At 36.9% G+C, this 21,195-nt stretch overlaps 1 protein-coding gene across 10 annotated transcripts in view; it reads left to right on the top strand.

Annotated features, from left to right (window-relative positions):
• The window catches only part of ADK (adenosine kinase), a 483,942-nt gene that overhangs the window by 400,318 nt on the left and 62,429 nt on the right, over positions 1-21,195 (top strand). For all 10 annotated transcript variants that reach the window (XM_019936015.3, XM_073793430.1, XM_019936011.3 and 7 more), the window contains one exon: positions 5,100-5,214. In XM_019936015.3, coding sequence (XP_019791574.1) covers positions 5,100-5,214 — 115 coding nt within the window. The remainder of the gene's footprint in view (positions 1-5,099; positions 5,215-21,195) is intronic.

Below are 21,195 nucleotides of genomic sequence, written 5' to 3'. Positions count from 1 at the left end.
GACAGGATGGAAGCTGACACATCATATGAACCCCGTAATTATTATAGGAGTTCCTATTTCGGAAACAAAGCAGAATACGCTGTGGTTAAGTGAGGCAATGTATGCAGACACCACAATTGGTATTCTATAAGAGTAGGTAGATTGTGACAGTATTGTTTAATATTTGTATCATCAACTTGTTAAAAATGGAATGAAGAGAATATATTCTGTTTTGGTTTTTTTTTTTAGTTTTGCTTGTGTTGGGTCTTTGTTGCTGCGCACAGGCTTTGTCTAGTTGCAGCAAGCAGGGGCTACTCTTCGTTGTGGTGTGCGGGCTTCTCATTGCAGTGGCTTCTCTTGTTGCAGAGCATGGGCTGTAGGCGCGAGGGCTTCAGTAGTTGTGGCTCGTAGGCTCTAGAGCGCAGGCTCAGTAGTTGTGGCGCATGGGCTTAGTAGCTCCGCGACATGTGGGATCTTCCCGGACCAGGGCTCGAACCCGTGTCCCCTGCATTGGCAGGTGGATTCTTAACCACTGCGCCACCAGGGAAGTCCCGAGAATATATTTTTTAATTTGGAAAACAGTGCTAAATTTAAGGTGTGTGATCACCAGTGACAATAAAAGCATAATTGAACATTTATGAAATGATTCACAGTTTATAAAACCTTTTCTAACGTATCATCGATATATTTAATATTCATACAAACCTGGTGGCTCGGGTAGGTAGGGCATGTATTGCCATATCAGTTGAACAGAAAAAATAAGCTGCATGAGTTGTTCAAGGTCATGTAGCTAACAGACAATAGAGCCAGAATCAGAGCTCAGCTCTCTGAGTCTGGTACTCTTTACTATATAAACTACACTTCTTTCGTTCTCACATTCTAACGTACTGGAGGAGGAAATCAGATTTCCAGTGACCTTGGAAAATGAGAAATATCTGGAAATTCAGAAGGTGAAATTCACTACAGTAAAATACATGCCAGAATAATTAATAAAAAAGATCCAACAGTGAGAGGCCTGCGTACCACCAAAAAAAAAAAAAAAAAAAATATATATATATATATATATATATATATATATATATATATATCTCATATTTAAATGCAGGATCAGCAATGACTTATGAATGTGGCATAAAATGATTTAGGATAAACATGCTCTAGTTTTTTGGTTACAACAACAGAAGGCACATGGCCAGAATTCATAGAAGCAGTATAATCTGTGGATAACATGGAAGAGTATAATCCCTGGAGTTAGACTTTGTGGGTGCTAGTCCTGACTCCACCTCTTAGTATGCTTATGACTTTAGGAAGTTACTTTACCTCTTTGTGACTCAGTTTCCTCATCTATAAAATGGGGATATAGTAATAGTGCCTACTGCCTAGAGTGGTTAAGATTTAATGAGTACTTCAGAGTGCTCATAGCTATTTATACATGGCTCATAGCTAAATTGTATGAGCTTTCTTCTACTTCTCCTTCCTTATTTCTCTTTGTCCTCCCTTATTAGATACCATAATTGAATTCTCAATACTCAAAACTCTTGAGGCCCTTTCTAGAGATTTTGAGGCAACTTAGGTTTTGACAATTTTGGAAAGTATTAAAATGACGGTAAATAGAGGAAATAAATTAATATTTATGAAGTACTTGGCATATTCTAAATATTGCATTAAGCTCTTTCACTTACCTTATCTTCTTTCATCCTCACAAAAGAACATTTTTATTTTGAAACAATTTTAGATTTAGAACGTTTGCAAAAATAGTACAGAGAATTTCCAGATACCTTCACTCAGCTTCCCCTAATGTTAACATCTTACATAACCAGAATGTAATAATCAAAGTCAGGAAATTAACATTTGTACAGGGTCAGTAACTGAACTACAGAATTTATTCTGATTTTACCAGTTTTTCCTCTAATTTCCTTTTTCTGTTCCACAATCTAATCCAGGGTTACAGGTTGCATTTATTTGTCATATCGTCTTAGTCTCTTCCTATCAGACAGTTTGTCACTTGTTCCTTGTTCATGAATTTGATACTTTTGAAGAGTACCTGTCAGTCGTTTTGTAGAATGTCCCTCAATTTAGGTTTGTCTGATGTTCTCTCATAATTAAATTGAGGTCATGCATTTTGGGCAGAAATACCACAGAGATCACCCTTCTCAGTGCATCACATCAGGGATGTAAATGATAGCCCAGTGTCTTACTGTTGGCCAAGTTAACTTTGATCACTGGGTTAAGGTGGTACTTAACCTCTGTGAAGTTACTGTTTTCCCACTGTAGTGAATAAATATCTTGGGGGCAATATTTTGAGACTGTGCAAATATCCTATTTTACCCACTAATTTTAGCATCGCTAAATGTGATCACTGGGGTGAAGGGATGTCTGTCAACTTTCTCCACTGTAACATTTCTGTTTTCCCTTTTATAATGAATAAGTATCTTAGGGGGAGATACTATGAGCCCATGCAAATATCCTGATTCTCTTCAGACTTTTGCCCACTGATTTTAGCATACTTCACTCCCAACATCGTTTAACACAAATATTATTGTCTTAGTTTTGTAGGGAGGTTTATTTACCTGCCTGAGAGGTATATTTACCTCCTTGAGGTCACACAAATAGTAAATCCAACTGTGTCATACTCCCTTGTAATTTCATCATTCTGTTAAGATATGTTAACCCAGGTATATGGGAGAAGAATCTACCAGGGGATAGGGGAGGAGAGGCTACAGAACTCGAAATATATACATTGTTGGGAAGACAAAATTGAGATTTTAAGAAAAGTTTTTATACGAGATGGGAATCAACTGTTGAGGGCAAAGCAATGACTCCTCAAAGCATAGTGAGAAATTTAGGTTTGGTGCACACTGACAGTGATCCAAGAGAGACAAAGGGGTTTTGTACGAACGGTGGATATTGATGCAAATATCAATAGAAAATATAGCTTAACCTTTCTGTAAAGATTTATCTTTTGTATTTGAAAAGTTTGTTTCCATCTTGAATTGCCATTTTTATAAGATTTAATCTGACATAAAAAAAATTTCTTTGATTAGGATACCAAAACTAGCACAAAAAATATATCTTCTCACAGCGTTGGTATAAGACAACCAAATCTCACTCTTAATTTATTCCTTATACCACCTTAAAGAAGGACCTCTACTTAAAAAATATCCAGTACATGCATAAGATTCCACCCCCAAGATGGTAAAGTGAATCTTTCTGGCGTTTGCTTCTTACCTTTACTCAAGATGAACTGTACCCAATCATAAGCAAAAATCCTACAGCAGTAAAATATGTGTTTGATAAGGAGACTGAGAGAATATATGTAATTTTTTAGAGTATACATTTATTTGAGAGAGTGAAGACATTACTATCATAAGACATTGGCAATAACTAATAATAAGGACCCATTGTATAGCACAGGGAACTCTACTCAATACTCTGTAATGACCTATATGGGAAAAGAATTTTAAAAAGATATATGTATGTATATATAACTGATTGACTTTGCTGTACACCTGAAACTAACACAACATTGTAAATCAACTATACTCCAGTAAAAATTTAAAAAACAAACAAACAAACAGAAAAAAGACATGCATTTTGTGGGGTCCTTTCAACTGTCGTCAGTCATTTCTAATAGTCTTTCCCCTCAAACTGAGGGAATTTCTTCTCATGTTATCAGAGTTCAGGCTTAGTTCTCTTCTAAAATAAGCAACCAGAAGTGGAATAGTCAGCCTGTTTGAAAGGTCAGCAGCATTATCCAATCACAAGTGGCTATTCTTTTCAGAAACAACAGTCCTCTGGAATCATGATGTTAGGTATAGGAGAAGCTTAGGTTCATATATCATCCAGAATTTCTTAAGTATTTTGTGAATAAACAGCATACAAATATTTCACTGATGACCATCATACTTTTAAAAAATCATGGTTTCTGATGTTGTCTGTAACCAGTGTGACTTGTCTGCCTTACTTACCTAAATTCTTCTGTCCTGTATCCTAATTAAATTATTTTCTTAGATATATTTCCCCACTGGTATTTCTTAGATATATTTCCCCACTGGTATTTCCCCACTGGTATTTCTCCATAACTGTTTGAAACTTTACACAGTGATAGAGTAAACTACCAACAAACCCCAAACCATGGGCAATTTTACAGGCCCACTAAATTCAGACATGGGTTTTTAAGTTATCTAAAATTGTTGAAAACATGATTCTGAATATCTAACCCATAGCTCAAGAGTTAGATTTCAAGACAGACATTTATGATGTAAAACTTCGCAGCCTATGTGATATGCAAAATAGCATGAAGGTTTCTAGAATTAATTTGTAATTTTTAAAACTTTATCTTTAAAAAAAGTAGTTCTTGGGCTTCCCTGGTGGCGCAGTGGCTGAGAGTCCGCCTGACGATGCAGGGGACACGAGTTCGTGACCCGGTCCGGGAAGATCCCACATGCCGCTGAGCGGCTGGGCCCGTGAGCCATGGCCGCTGAGCCTGTGCGCCCGGAGCCTGTGCTCCGCAACGGGAGAGGCCACAACAGTGAGAGGCCCGCGTACCGAAAAAAATAAATAAATAAAGTAGTTCTTTCTCTTATTTTAGTTCTTTGAAAAATTTGGCATTATAGTAACCATTATTTCCAGAATCAGCATAATTATGCTCTGTAAACCTCTAAAATAATTTAATATTACTCTTTTTACAATCTCATTAATTGGAAATTTGAAAACTGTGTTTTTGTTGATATCAAAGAAATGTTAATTTTTAAAAATATGATAATAGTTATATGGTTATGTTTGAGTCATTACCTTTCAGAAATACATACTAAAGCATTTACATGTGACACTAGTATCTGAGATTTGCTTCAGAATAATATGAAAGGCAGGTGGATAAAGGTATATAAATGAAATAAGCATCATCATAAATTTAAAACTGTTGCATCTTGATGGTGGGTTCCTTGAAGATTGTTATTCTATTTACTTCTGTATGTGGTTAAAATTTTTAAATAATAACTCTTAATACATTTTCAGGTCTTTCTTACTTTGAACATGAGAAGATAAATCCTTTATCTACTAATAAAATTTTAGTTTATTGTATTGGTTATGAGAATTTTTTTCCTTCTTTCTATTAATAGACTGACGACATTAAAGAAATAGCCAAAAAGACACAGGCTCTTCCAAAGGTGAACTCAGAGAGGCAGCGAATCGTGATTTTCACTCAAGGGAGAGATGACACCATACTGGCTACAGGTACATGTGGAAACTGTGGGAGAAACCCAGTATTATGGAGATTAATCATTCTAACAAAATTCTATATTTTTTCTATTTTAATTTATTCAAAGCAATGTAGTTTTTTTTTTTTTTTTACCACCTTCATGTCTTTTACCCCATCTCATCTCCACCCCCATTCCCACCTCTGGCATCCACCAATCTGTTCTCTGTATCTATGACTTTGGTTTTGTTGGGGTTTTTTTAATTCTTCATATAAGAGATATCATACAGTGTTTGTCTTTCCATGTCGGACTTATTTTGCTTAGCATAGTGCCCTGAATGTTCATCCATATTGTTTCAAATGGCAGCATTTCCTTTTTTATGGCTGAATAACATTTCAGCGTGTGTGTTTGTGTGTGTTTGTGTGTGTGTGTGTGTGTGTGTGTGTGTGTGTGTGTGTACCACATTTTCTTTATCCATTCTGAAGTCTGTCCATCCTGAGTGTCTATCAGTGGACACTTAGTTTGTTTCCATGTCTTGACTATTGTAAATAATACTGCAACGAACATAGGGGTGCAGATATCTCTTTGGGTTAGTGTTTTTGTTTCCTTTGGCTAATTGCTCAGAAGTAGAATTGCTGTATCATATGGTAGTTCTACTTACAATATTCTGAGGAGCCTCCATACTGTTTTTCATAGCAGCTCCATCAATTTACATTCCCACCAACAGTGCACAAGGGTACCCTTTTCTCCATGTCCTTACCAACATTTATTTCCTGTCTTTATGATGACAACCATTCTAACAGGTATGAGGTGATACCTCGGTGTGGTTTTGATTTGTATTTTCCTGATGATTAGTTATGGTCAACACCTTTTTATGTACCTGTTGGCCATCTGTTGTCCTCTTTTGAAAAAATGTCTATTCAGATCCTCTACCCTTTTTTTTTTTTTTTTTGCTGTACGCAGGCCTCTCACTGTTGTGGCTTCTCCTGTTGTGGAGCACAGGCTCCGGATGCGCAGGCTCAGTGGCCATGGTTCACGGGCCCAGCCGCTCCGCGGCATGTGGGATCTTCCCGGACCGGGGCACGAACCCATGTCCCCTGCATTGGCAGGTGGACTCTCAACCACTGCGCCACCAGGGAAGCCCCTCTACCCATTTTTTAACTGGATTATTTGGTTTTTTGCTATTGAGTTGTATGGGTTCTTTATATATTTTGGATGTTTACCCCTTATCAGGTACATGACTTGGAAATATTTTCTCCCATTCCATTGGTTGCCTTTTCATTTTATTGATGGTTTCCTTTGCTGTACAGAAGTTTTTTAGTTTGAACTCCCACTTGTTTATTATTGCTTTTTTGGCCTTTGCTTTTGGTGTGCAAGCCAAAAAAATCATTGTTGATCAATGTCAAGGACTTATCCCCTTTGTTTCCTTCTAAGAGTTTTTTGGTTTCAAGTCTTACCTTCAAGTCTTTCATCCATTTTGAGGTGATGTTTATGTATGTTGTAAGATAGTGGTTCAGTTTCTTTCTTTTGCATATGGCCGTCTGGTTTTTCCAACGCCATCTGTTGAAGAGACTATCCTTTCCCCATTGTATACTCCTGGCTATTTTGTCATAAATTAATTGACCATACGTGTGTGGGTTTATTTCTGGGCTCTCTGTTTTGTTCCATTGATGTATGTGTTTGTTTTTATGCTGCAGTACTATTCTGTTTTGACTACTCTATCTTTGTAATATCGTCTGAAATCAGGAAGTGTGATGCCTCCAGCCTTATTCTGTTTCTCAAGATTGTTTTGGCTATTCGGGGTATTTTGTGGTTCCCTACAAATTTTAGGACTGTTTGTTGTATTTCTGTGAAAATATACCTTTTATTGTTTTTGTTTAACAAATACACCTATCTTCTCTCAGTAGAAAAGATTTCATTTTCAAGAACTTAATTTATTAAAATTCAGTTGAGTAAATCCACATTGATTTAGTTTATTTACTTTGATATTTTGGAGATATTGTCAGTCTAAAAATGTCTTTCTTGAAAAAAAAAAGACATTTTACTTACCAAATACCTGTGCTTGAATAAAATAAATTTATCTGATTATAAGCAACAGAATTCAGAAATAAGTTATTTCCTTAGAGCTTCCCTGGTGGCTCAGTGATTGAGAGTCCGCCTGCCGATGCAGGGGACACAGGTTTGTGCCCTGGTCCGGGAAGATCCCACATGCCGCGGAGCGGCTGGGCCCGTGAGCCATGGCTGCTGAGCCTGCGTGTCTGGACCCTGTGCTCCGCAACGGGAGAGGCCACAACTGTGAGAGGCCTACGTACCGCCAAAAAAACAAAGTTACTTACTTAGTTTTAAACTTCAAGAACAAAACCTCACTTTTGTTTTTACTCGGCCATCTATTTTATAGCTCTCGCATAAATAGAATAGAGGGAACTTCCCTGGTGGTCCAGTGGGTAAGACTCCGTGTTCCCAATGCAGGGGGCCCAGGTTCGATCCCTGTTCGGGGAACTATATCCCGCATGCATGCCGCAACTAAGAGTTCACATGCCGCAACTAAAAAAAAAAAAAAACATCCTGCATGCTGCAGTAAAGATCCCATGTACCTCAACTAAGACCCAGTGCAGCCAAAATAAATATATATATATATATATAATTTTAATAATAGAATAGGAATTTCATCTAGTAAACATTTATTGATTAAAATGAGTAATATTGTCAATATGATGCTGCCTACTATTAAAGCCAAAATACAAAACTTTAAATACTCTCTGAACCCTTAGGATTAAAACCAAGTTAATTCATAATTATTATAAACAGTAGCAATTATTACCTTTATGTTTGTTCAGTACTCTGCTGAACACTGAAATTTAAGATAGACTTAAATATCTAACTGGAACATAAAATTGGTACACATCGAAGTATGAATACGACAAAGTATAATTATATTTCTTAATTATTGGTACAGAGTATATGGGTTGTATTGACTCAAAGAAGGAGATCAGTAAAGCTTGAAGAAAGAAGTTATAGTGAATATGGAGTAAATTTTTTATTGTATTAAATATATAAGCCTGAAATGGGTGAAAAAAGAAATTATTGTCAAATTGTGGGGAGAAGGAACCCTACAGTTAATTTATTTCAACTTTCTTATTTTAGAATTGTCAAAAGCAAGATTGAGAAATTTACTTTAAAAATTATGTTTCAAAATAATTCAGTGAGTGGTAAATAGTGAAGTGGGGTTATAGATGAAATGAGATTTGTCATGAGTAAATAATTGTGGAAGCCATGTCATGGATATATGGAGGGATGGTCATTATGCTATTACTTCCACTTCTATATATGTTTAAAATTCTCCAAAATTAAAAGTATATAAAACAGAAAGAAATGTAAAAAGTAATTTTTCAGACAAAATTCAGAGATATTAAGTGGTTTTTCCCAAGACTCATTGATATCCTTGCTAAGCCTTGAATTTTAGGAAGGATTTAAAGAAAAGAGGGCAGGGCTTCCCTGGTGGCGCAGTGGTTGGGAGTCTGCCTGCCAATGCGGGGGACGTGGGTTCGTGCCCCGGTCCAGGAAGATCCCACATGCCGCGGAGCGGCTGGGCCCGTGAGCCATGGCCGCTGAGCCTGCGCGTCCGGAGCCTGTGCTCTGCAATGGGAGAGGCCACAACAGTGAGAGGCCCGCGTACCGCGAAAAAAAAAAAAAGGAGGGCAGTCCAGTCAAAGAGGATCATGTGAGCAAAGGCACCAGGTAGTATATAATCTTTAATTGTTGTGACAGGAAAAGCCACGTTGTTGTTAATTTGTACAAGAAAGAAAAGAAATAAGTCATGAAAAGATATCCCTTCATTGATAATAACTATCTGGATTGCCGTCTTCCTATGGTATGTGGCCTGTTCCTGTCTTAGCAATAAACACTGTTTGGAAAAGTGAAAAACATGCAGATTTCTTATAGGAACTGTTATACTGCTTTCAGATTCATAAAATGCAATTTGTTGCTCTTTATGGAGACATTTATTTTAAGGCTTTATATATTCCAGATCTACATATTGTACAAGTGTCTTCCTCATTGTGAATTTGCACAATTTTCCCAAAATTGAAACCTTTAAAATTAGCTTCCCCTTCCTGTGACTGAATTTCCTTGTCAACTCATTTTGTTCTTTATTAAATCTATTAAACCATTCTTAGGGATGCTTACCAGCAGGAATTTATTTGCGGAAAGACGCTGGCTAATCTTTGCTGTTCCTACTATATGAAAATGAACTTAAATTAGAGGATGCACTATATCTGCAATGCATGATAAATACAAGATGGATAGAGAATCTGTTCAGCGGTGTCAGCTACAAAAGCAAACATGATAAATGTTAATGCAGTTTTGAGCCCTGGGATAAGCTATTCAATGCACAAGCATAGCTGAATCTCTTTGCTATGTTGTTATTCATGGCAGCCAAATAAATGTCAATAATAAAAGAGAATTAAAGATTTTCATTTCCCAGAGGCAATCCTCTAATACGGCTTGATCTTTCATTTCATTTGTAATTCGTTCTCATGTCAGGATGCAATCATTCGCCAGGCTCTGGGTGTCATGTTAAGTCATTTAATAATGATTAAGAACATAAAAATGCTTGGCCTGTGGGGCAATTCACAGAAGAGATGCCAATTTGTTATTGTTTTTCCTCCTTTCCTCTTGAATATGGATCAGCTTTTTCCCACCTCCTAGCATAAAATACTAATGGAAGATGGGGAAGGAATGTGTCCCTTAATTTACCATAAGTGACATTCCAGAACGGCACAAGGCAGTGCTACCACACTTATTAAAACACTAATTAGGAATTAGTGTTTTAGTTCCTTAAACCTCACTCTGTAGAGTACTTTTAAATGATCACTGCTAAGTTTGTGACATTTAGCAATAATGTAACAAAATTAGTTTCCTTGGTATTTAATTCTAGAGACCTTTCTCCTTTTGAGATACAGAGTCTGTAAACTACTTTCTCTTATTTTATAAATGTAATTCTTTGAATTTCTCTCCTATGAATTGCTTGTGAATCTAAAGCCTTTTCCACTTACCCTATTTTTTTTGGTCACCTCTATTTCATTTGGGTATCCATCCTCTATCCTTGCAGCCCAGAGGTTTTGTCACATACCAGCCCAGAGGTTTTGTCACATCACTGGTTCCTTGCTTACAGGATAATTGAGTTCTGAGCTTTTGGCGGGGTGAGGGGACCTGAGGGGGACTGGAAAGTAATGAGTAAGAGACTAGGGATGAAGGGCAGGAAGGAAAAGATGATTCTATCCATTTTGATCCTTTTAATGTTGACTAACCTGTTAGAGGAATGGGAGTCAGGTTAGGGAAATCGTTTCTGTCTCTATAAACTTTAGAAAAACTAATACTACAGATTACCTACTGGAAAGCAGCTGCTAATAAGGTCTTCATATATTAACATCTTACTATGATAAGGACTGTAGTGAAAAAAATACAGATTTTCTACATACATATGTGTAAATATATATACATATACATATGTATGTCCTTATAGGAAGTTTAAATTTCTCCAAGTTTCCGTACTAAATTTATCACTAAAAATTGGAGGAAGCAATAGGACTTTTGTTCTAAATTGAAAATAATGCATTTTACACAGTGGCTGTTACGAGACAATAAAATAGGTCCACTGAAGAATAAACTGTAGACTTTTCTGAATAATTTCAGAGTGCTTTCTGGGCTGTTTGAATTGTAATTTTGCTCAGACAGAAAAAACAGACTAGCTCAGAGGTTTTCACCTGGAAGACTGGTGCTGTTATATTAGAATCACCTAATGGGCTTTTGGTAAATAGAGCCCTTCCTTCATAAAAACACCTTCCCCTCAACCTGATACATCCCTGTGAGGAGTTAGAATATACATCCTCAAGAAGATGTCTAAGAATGGGGGTGATAGAGTCTGAGGGGAGGGGAGTGTAGGATTGTGTATTTGTTGAAAAAGCTCCCTGAGGTGATATAGCAGTGCTGTCTATGCTCCATCTCTCACGTTGAGAACCATTGGATTAGGTGATTTAATAATGTTGCTGCAAGTTCTATGATCCTATGGGATAATGGAAACAAAACCTTTTAGCAGCTAAGCATCTAGTACTTCAATAAGTCAGGCCTTTTTGAATGCTTCTCTTTCTCAATAAATCACAAAGTAACGAGGACCCATCCACAATAACAAGCAATCTACATACTACTTTATTATTTTTTATTTATTTTATTTATTTATTTTTGACTGCATTGGGTCTTTGTTGCTGCACGTGGGCTTTCTCTAGTTGTGGTGAGCGGGGGCTACTCTTCGTTGCAGTGCAGGGGCTTCTCATTGCAGTGGTTTCTCTTGTTGCAGAGCATGGGCTCTAGGTGCACGAGCTTCAGTAGTTGTGGCATGCAAGCTCAGTAGTTGTGGCTTGGGGGCTCTAGAGCGCAGGCTCAGTAGTTGTGGCACACGGACTTAGATACTCTGCGGCATGTGGGATCTTCCCAGACCAGGGCTTGAACCCATGTCCCCTGCATTGGCAGGGGGATTCTTAACCACTGCGCCACCAGGGAAGCCCTACATACTACTTTAAATTGTCTCCTGCGTCTGGCATGCTTGTAATTTGAGGTAGTCACATTGTAGTGTCCTTTGTCATTTCATTATGGGGTAGATAGGGTTATTGAAGTTTCTTGCCTTCATGTTCTTGAGTCCTTAAACTTGTCACCCCATTTGCTAGTTAAATTGTCATGTTCTTTGAAAACACTCAGTGCTGTCCATTACTCTCTAAGAAAAGATCAGTGTGATTTGCAATTCTGGTAGGCATAAGGCACAGAAGGTGTGCAAAAGAAAATGCAAACTCTGAAGGAAAACAATCTCAGCAGCTGGAAGAATAATGTCAGCACATCATCACAACTCCTACTGCTACAAAATATTATTATAAATCACTTTGAAAATGTTATCTCTACTGCAGCCAAACCAATTTTAAATCATGTTCTTGTTGGCATAGGTTGGTAATGGCGTGGATGGAACAAATTAAGTAGCATTCTTTCAGAGTGTCTATGTATGGCATTCATAGAAAAAAGTTCTTACCAGATGAGGTTTTACAGAATATATATCAATATTTCGTAACTATGAATATAAACAAGTAAGTTATTAACTCATGTTCCATTTTTAGATTTTTGTAACCATAAAAGACAAAGTCCTTTAATTATCCAAGAGGTCGAACATAATTTAGAAGGACATATATGGAACTGTCACATTCCTGACAAAGTAATATCTTTGGGGCATGGTATGTGTGGTTTAGTGATCTCATGCCTGTCAAGAAATGAGACTTCTTTCAACTCCCACCTTTCTATCAAAGCTAGAAAGCAAAATGGGAGACAGCCTACACTAGGCAAATGTTAGCCTTATTATAGCATTTATTTTTGGAAGGACCCTTATTCAGATTTATTGAGGTATAGATTACATATAGTAAAATGCAGATATATTTTACCAAATAACGTGTAACCACCATAATCAAAATATAGAATATTTTGTATGGTTTATTTTGAAATATAGTATGGATACAAAATTGGTACAGATTTTCACTATGTCAACACACCTGTGCCAACTACCACCAGATCAAGTAATAGAACACTTCTAGCACTTTAGAAGCCACCTCTTGTGCTCCCCTCCTAATCATTACCCCCCACCAAATGTACTTATTATTTTGGCTTCTGCTGCTAACAATTTGTTGTGCTTCTTTTTAAAATAGAATCACCCAGTATATAGACTTTTTATCTTGATCTGTCCCCATAATTTTTTAAGCAGTACCTTACTTTTGACAACATAAGATGCTCTAGGCTCTTGTATTTACCTACCTCGGTCCAAGAATCGACTACTTCTTCAAATAACCCCAGTTCCTTTTATTAGCAAATGGTATTTAGAAACCCAGATCTGGGTGCTAGATATGTTCATTGCTACTTGAGAATCATTGCTTCTAGGCCCTCTTACAAACAGATTGGCAATATATGTATGTATAACAACTCATGAATCTATACCTATCTATATTTATTCCTATATCTATCTGTCCATTTATATATTTAAATTCCATGAGTTCAAACTGATACCTTTGATTCCAGTCCAACAGGAGAGTTCATTCTAGCCTTCTCCCTTTCCTTATTTATAACTTCCTCTGACATTGAAGTTCTGGTTTTCATTATGTAAGATACATTTACTATTTGTTCTGTCTTAAAGTAGTTTTGAATTGCTTACCCATACCCTTGTATGAAACATATTTCCTTAATGTACAGTGTTAGATTATAGTCCTTTTTGTCTTTGGCCCTACAGTATCTAGTCAAAATACTGTTATCCAAAAGTAACTTTGTTAGTTCTTTTATTCTATCCACTTCATGTGGTTACATTATTTATTTGTAATGCAGTTATATTCATTTGTTAGAGTTTGTATTCCATTTTGGTTTCCTTTCATATCTGTGTTGGTTTTTTTAATAATTAAAATTCACTCTTTATGGTGTCAGGTTCTCTGTGTTTTGACAAATGCATACATTTATGTAACCACCACCATAGTTATAATTCAGAAGGGTTCCGTTTTTCAGTTCCAGTTTTCCAAAGTGATGGTACCAGTTTATACTCCCACCAGTAGCATATAGAATGGCTTTTCCCCCCCACAACTTCACCAGCGTTTGCTGCTATCCACCTTTTTAGTTTTGTCATTCTGGTGAGTATGTACTAGTATCTCATTGTGCTTTTAACTGGAATTTTCCTACTGTAATGAGGTGGGACACCTTTTCACCTGCTTCTTAACATTTGTATATCTTCTTTTGTTGAAGTCTTTTTTTTTTTTTTTTGGCTGCGTTGGGTCTTCATTGCTGCATGCCGACTTTCTCTAGTTGCAGTGAGCCAGGGCTACTCTTCGTTGCCGTATGTGGACTTCTCATTGCAATGGCTTCTGTTGTTGCCGAGCACGGTCTCTGGGTGCATAGGCTTCAGTAGTTGTGGCACGCGGTCTCAGTAGTTGTGGCTTGTGGGCTCTAGGGCGCAGGCTTGGTAGTTGTGGTGCAGGGGCTTAGCTGGGCATGTGGGATCTTCCCAGACCAGGGCTCAAACCCGTGTCCCCTGCACTGGCAGGTGGATTCTTAACCACTGCGCCACCAGGGAAGCCCTGAAGTCTTTTGCTCTTATTAGATTGTCTTATTGATTATAATTCTTCTTACAGTCAGCATGCAAGTCTTGTTACAAAAGCCTTTAATTTTAATATAGTCCAATTTATAATGTTTTCTCCTGTGGGTAATAACTTTTCATGTTCTTTGAAGAAAATCTTTGCATATGCCAAGCTTATGAAGATATTTTCCTATTCTCTTTTTCTATAATTTTTATTTATTTATTTTTATATCTAGATCCACAGTCCATCTAGAATTAGAATCAGTTTTTATATACGGTGTGGGCTAGAGGGCATGATTCATTTATTTTGTGCATATGAGTAACCAGTTGACCCATCATCATTTATTAAAAGGAACATCCTTTTCCTAACTGCACTGAATTGGTACCTTTGTCACATTTCAAGTGACCTTATATCTGTGTCCCTTTTTCGAGACTTTATTCCATTGTTCTCTTTATTCTTGTACCAGTTTACACTGTCAGTTTCTGTTTATAATCAGCCTTTTTATCTGGTAATGTGAGCTTTCTAATTTTGTTCTTCAGGATCGTCCTGGTTCTTCTTGGCCCTTTGCATTTCTAGGTAAATTCCAGAATCAACTTGTTGTCACCACCCCCAGAGTTTGTTTTTTTTTTTTTCCAAATCCTTAATAGAATTTTTATTGAGATTATATTGAATCTGCATTTCAATTGGAGAGAATTGACATCTTTATAATATTTTAGTCTTATTCTTTGAATAAGAGGTTTATATAATATTTCCATTTTCTCTGACTGCTTTTTGGAATTTCTCTTTGACTTTAACTTTGTATTTGGTTTTGGTGTTCCTTGTATTTATCCTGCTGGGGGTTTTAGTGTTCCTTGAATCTATAGTTGATGACTATTAACAGTTTTGGAAAATTCTCAGTAATTATCTCTTTAGATACTGCATCCCTGATTTTCCAATTGGAGACCAATTACACATATCTTAGGCCTTTTTTATTGTGTCCCATATATCTTTTATGCCTTTTTTGTACTTTTTATTTTTTTTGTATTTTTTGTATTATTTTTTGTATTTTTTTAGCTTCAGCTTGTGTGTTTTGCGGTGACCTAGCATTTAGTTCACTAATCCTCTCTTTTTCACTTTGTCCCATCTGTTGAGTTCCTTATTTCAGTAATCACATTCTTCTTTTTCTAAATTATTTGATTCTTTTTTATTGATCCCAGTTTTATAGTGTAATCCTCTACCTTCTCATTAATTTTTCAAACATATTAATCACTGTAATAGTAAATTGCATGTCCAGAAACTATAATGTCTCAGTCATCTGTTGGTCTGTTTCTTTTGTTCCTAATAAATTATAGCATTTCTGTTGGTGATACTGTTTTCCTGTAGAAGGCAGCTAGAGTAAACCTAGATCAAAAACTGAACTAGCTCAAGGTTTTGTTGCAGGTTTTATAAGATTCAATCTACTTCTGTATTTTTTTTCCCACTCCTGAAATGCTGTCTCTCTCCTGAAATCTCACCTGAAATCCTGGCATATTTACTAGGGTCCCTACTCATTGGTAGGTTCTCTTTGCACCATATAACTGCCAAAAAATTACTCTGCCTTTTAGAGGTCTTCTGCTTAGTATCTTGGCCTTTTGTCCTGCTGCCTTACAAATTTGGCAAACACCTCAAAGGAGAAAACCCCTGAGAATAAGGCTTACTCCACTGTGTTCCCCTTCAGGATCACGCCACTTCAATTCTGATTGCCTTGGCAGCCTGAAACTCCAGTTTTTGTCTCACCAGCCCTGGAGACTGCCAAAAGCTCTGTTGGCTTTGCTACCTCTTAGCAAGAGCCAATTGCCTAGATTCTCAACCTCTCACCCAGCACCAAGAATTTGCAGGTCAACTTTTAGCACGTTAGCCTAGGTCTTTAAGGTTCTCTTTTCTCAGAGATCTTGTCCCATCAAGTCTTGGCTTCATTTATTGTTTTAAATTTTTTTTTTTAATTTTTGCAACTTTTCTAGCTGTTTATGGTGTAGGAGTTGGTTTATTACAAGCAGTAGCATTAGAGCCTAAATTAAAGTCCTTAGTCAATATTTTTTATTATAAAATAGAAAAATATATGGTCCTGGAAAGTTAAGTGGGCTTAGCTATTTGTTATATAAGGTTGTTAGCTGATTTAGCAATACTACCCTTCATAATTCACTTTGAGAACTGCCAGATTAGGTAGAGACAAAAACAGCTGGATTAGAACCCAGCCTCTTGAATCTCAGTCTAGTCTAGTCTGTTCTATACCATGCTGCCTCATTTGTTTACAGCAGTGGTTCTCAACTAGGAACAGTTTTTCTCCTCACTTTTGGTTGTCACAATGGGATAGGTGGTGGAGGGTGGGGGAATTCCACTAGCATCTAATGGATAGAGGCCAGAGATGACACTACACATCCTATAATGCACAGGACAGTCACTCACAACAAAGAATCATCTGACCCAAAATATAAATAGCATCAAGATTGGAAAACCCCTGGCTTACAGTGTACCTCAGAACGTATATTTAAAGGATCACTGTCTACTTCCCCATTACACATTTAACCATAAGATCAATACCAATAGACTTTAATAGGATAAATCTTCTTGTAGGAATACATCCAGGGGCCCCTTGATCGAAGAAAGCATCCATGTATGATCTAGTCCATACTTGGTTAACTGTGTTTTTAGAACTTCTTCCAAATAATCTCCAATTCTAAGACTTCTGTTTAAGTAGAATATCATAAGAGCTGGAAAACATTATGATGAAGAGGTGGGTATACATATCATAAATTCATTTTGTATATGTGAATGGGTATCTAGATGATAGCTGTGTTTACCTACACATTTATAGTTAGATAGACAGACAGACATTAGCTTTAATGGTTCTTAGAGAATGTATCCATCATGTTTTAAAACGCCATATAATCAATTTCTATAATTGAAAGCTCTTAAAAATATACAAATGGATATTTATCTAAGAGGTATATTACCAAATATTTTTCAGAATAATTATTGTTTGTATCCAGTGAGTGATTTTTCTGAAATTCAGTTAGACACCAAAATTCATTTTTCAGAGCATTACAACTTGGTGGCAAAATTTTATTTTGGCTGAATCACTGCATGCAAGTTTTTGGTTCAGATAAAAATCTTTGGAGGTGTAGCAGATAAGTATGATTCAGATAATTGAACAGCTAAAATTTTCCTTAGTTAAAAGGAATAAATTGTTTGCACATTGAATATGAAAAGCTACTTAAATGAAGACTTAAATATTGCCTTATTCCTTTTATTAGGATAAAGACAGTTTATCCCAATTAAACTTCTTTAGAAGCTCACATCATTTTTGATTTATTCATTTTTTAAGTAGCCCTGTAGAAGCCAGCATTCCTGAGGACTTCCCCCTTTGTTTAATCTTGGTCCATAACGTTTATTTAGATTTTCTCTGCTTCTACTAAACTATTTTAAGTTCTTATGTCTAGAGCTTTTCTGGCTCAATAAACAATCAAGTCTCAAGAAAATGGCCTAGTTCTTTTGTCAAATTAATTATTTCACACTTAGCCGTCTATTTAATTTACTCATCATAATAAATTTAGCCTATACTCTTAATGATTTCCTTTAGTCCTAGAATTCCACCCATACTCACCTATAACAAAGGGGAAATTTTTTAAAATGTTTTTTGAATAAGCAATACATTCACATGGTTCAGAATTCAAAAAGTACAATAATTAGGGCTGTTCAGCTGTCCAGTACTTGTGAGGAAATAGGCAGTTATTCATTATTATGGTAACCATACAACTTGTCATCAAAACGTAGATACTTTTGGAAGTGAAAGAGGGTGCTATTAATTGTAATAGGACTATCGTGGGCAAACCAGTCTATGTGGTCATGGGAGTCATTATAGATATTTAAACAAAGGTATTTAGTAAAATGAATTATTGCATTGGTTGACATTTTGAACTGTGTTAATTTCTAACATTTCTTCCAACTCACAGATTTTTGATCATGTGCTAAGAATATGCCAGATAATATAGAACTTAAGCCTGCGAATCTATAAGTGCAGGCAGGACAAGTTGGAGAAGCAAGACACCAATAGATAAAACATAAAGTAGGGCTTCCCTGGTGGCGCGGTGGTTGGGAGTCCGCCTGCCGATGCAGGGGACGCGGGTTCGTGCCCCGGTCCGGGAAGATCCCACATGCTGCGGAGCGGCTGGGCCCGTGAGCCATGGCCGCTGAGCCTGCGTGTCTGGAGCCTGTGCTCCGCAACGGGAGAGGCCACAACGGTGAGGGGCCTGCGTACCGCAAAAAAAAAAAAAAACATAAAGTAACAGTACAAATGAATTCAAGTCAGTGTGGTTTTATTGAGTGCCTTCTATATGTCGAAAATTGTAGTTATGTAAGACAAAAACTCCTTTTCTTAAAATCTAGGCGAGACATAACCCACTAATACAGTATGAGAAGTGGTATACCATTTTTATGAACTAATTTATATAGGATAACAGAAGGAAGAAGAAGTTGGGGAAAGTTTCACAAAGGAAGTGATGTTTGAATTAGGCTTTGAAGAATACTTACAATTTTGGCAAGTTGAGATTACAAAAGAATGTAAGTTAACGGAATAATAAGATCGAAAGGCAAAGAAGCCTGAAAGGGTATGATGTATCACAAAGAAAGTCACATATAGGGGAGAGGGGTGTGGGTGAGCATGAAATGGTAAGTTGTAATAGGCCTTTGAATGCTGTGCTGCACAGTAAAGTGCTTCAAGTACATACTGAGAAGGAAGAGATCATTTGGGTTGAGAAACATTTTGTGGTCAATAAAAGAAAGGAACTATACTACACTTGTTTATAAAACTCTTTTTCAGAGGGATCAACAAATACTAAAGATGAAGTTTTTCTTTTTATTAAATGCCAAAGAATAAAAGCTGCAATAATCCCTCTAAAAAGTATTAGTGATGAACAATCCCATGAGGTTAGAGTGAGACAAATTTGATAGGGTTAGAAAAATTGTAGAGAAAAGGAGCTATGTATAAACTGTGGTGAAAGCACTAGGGAAAGCGCCTTAGAAAATTAATGAAGATTGGTTTGGTTTAAAGATGATAAACAGAGACTAATGCAAAAGGCTAATGAATTCAGTCATGGAGAAAGTTTATACTAAAGTGCTTTCAAATAGAATTGCTGCTGGCCTGGTTTTTATTAAGCATTTTTTTCCGTTAAATTAAGGGGAAAATTTAAGTAACCCATTAATAAAATTTGCAGTTGATACTAAATTAGGAGATACTGTAGCTGTTAATAAAATTATGGAAATTCTGATAATAATTATTGGAAGTTGGGTACAGAAGTTCAAAATAGTGTTTAAAATAAGATAAAATATATTCATCCCATTTTTAAACCCACATGGAAGCAGCAGCTAGCATTTGAGAAATGTCTCCATTTCCAGGAGATATTCCTGGTTTAAGGGTTTTAAGAACTGAATGGTAGAGTCACCTAAAATGTAGAGCTGTAGGACTATGTCATCACTAAAGAGTCTACGTTTATAAGATGTATAATGTGGGCTTCCCTGGTGGCGCAGTGGTTGAGAGTCCGCCTGCCGATGCAGGGGACGCGGGTTCGTGTCCTGGTCCAGGAAGATCCCACATGCGGAGCGGCTGGGCCCGTGAGCCATGGCCGCTGAGCCTGCGCGTCCAGAGCCTGTGCTCCGCAACAGGAGAGGCCACAACAGTGAGAGGCCCACGTACCGCAAAAAAAAAAAAAAAAAAAAAACTTAACCCAGATGAGGCAGATGTTGAGATAGGATGTCCTGGTTACAGGGGTTGGTAACAAATCTGGTGTCAAGTCAGCTTAAGTACAGTCTCCACAGGAGTACAACAACCTGAGGAATTCTGGTATAAACACACCAAGATACTATGTGAGCTAGCAGTGGTAGTGGGAAAATGGAAAAAGCTCTTTCTCAGGAGGAAATCAGTGTCATTCAGAGAAGTCTATTTTTATATAAAAGGAGCTGTATTGGTCTTATAAAAAGAAAGGTTGCCAGGAGCCGGCAAGCACTAAAATGCCTAGCAAACACCTTGGAGTGAAAGGAGTCTAGTTTTAGAAGATGGAGACTAGACTGTTAGGAAGGATACTACTCAGGGCTAAGGATAGGGAATCCAGACTGAAGCTCAGTCCAGTTCCCAAGATTGACTGGTACAGAAGACAACTTATTAAGATAGAACAAAGCTTTGTGGTCACAGTTGGGCCACCACAGCTTACATCTGAATGTCTAAAGTTATTCCATGCCCTACTCTTGGTAAGTATCCTGCCCTTATTAGGATTAGCTTAGAGTTGGTGCCCAACTCTGCAAGTGCAGCCTGAACTATAAAGAACTAGGAAAGATATAAGCAGGGCAAAATGAAGAAGGAGCTCATGCAAGTGAAATCAGGACTTAAAATGTCAACAGATAAGGTATCTGAACATGTCATGGCAGAAAGCAAGTTGCAACTTGTTTTAACTACTACAATGCTAAATTGAAGACTGCTATGTGTAACCTACTGTGCTGGGGTAATATTGGAAACAAAGGTGTACGGCCCTCACTTCAGAGCTTGTACTTAAGTAAGGCAGGTGAGATATACACTAGAAAACAGAATAAGAAAAAATTATGTGAATTTTATCCAAAAATGTGCTGTAGAAATAATGCAAGCATGAATTCACTTTACACTAGTGATCAGGGAAATGATATATTCTAAAAGGGACATGTAAACTAGTTTGTGGAATATCAGTAAGATTTTGATGCAAATAAGAACTAGAAACGATCTTAGAGATCATCTGGTACATCTTAGAAATTTGAAAAATAATTGTGACCCACTGCTGGTGGGAGAAATCTTGTACAGCTTTCCTGGAAGACAGCTTGAAAATACATAT

The sequence above is a fragment of the Tursiops truncatus genome, chromosome 16 (assembly GCF_011762595.2).
Source record: "Tursiops truncatus isolate mTurTru1 chromosome 16, mTurTru1.mat.Y, whole genome shotgun sequence".
NCBI lineage: Eukaryota > Metazoa > Chordata > Mammalia > Artiodactyla > Delphinidae > Tursiops > Tursiops truncatus.
Note: the sequence above shows the minus strand (reverse complement) of the source record. Positions and strands in the feature narration are given on the sequence as shown.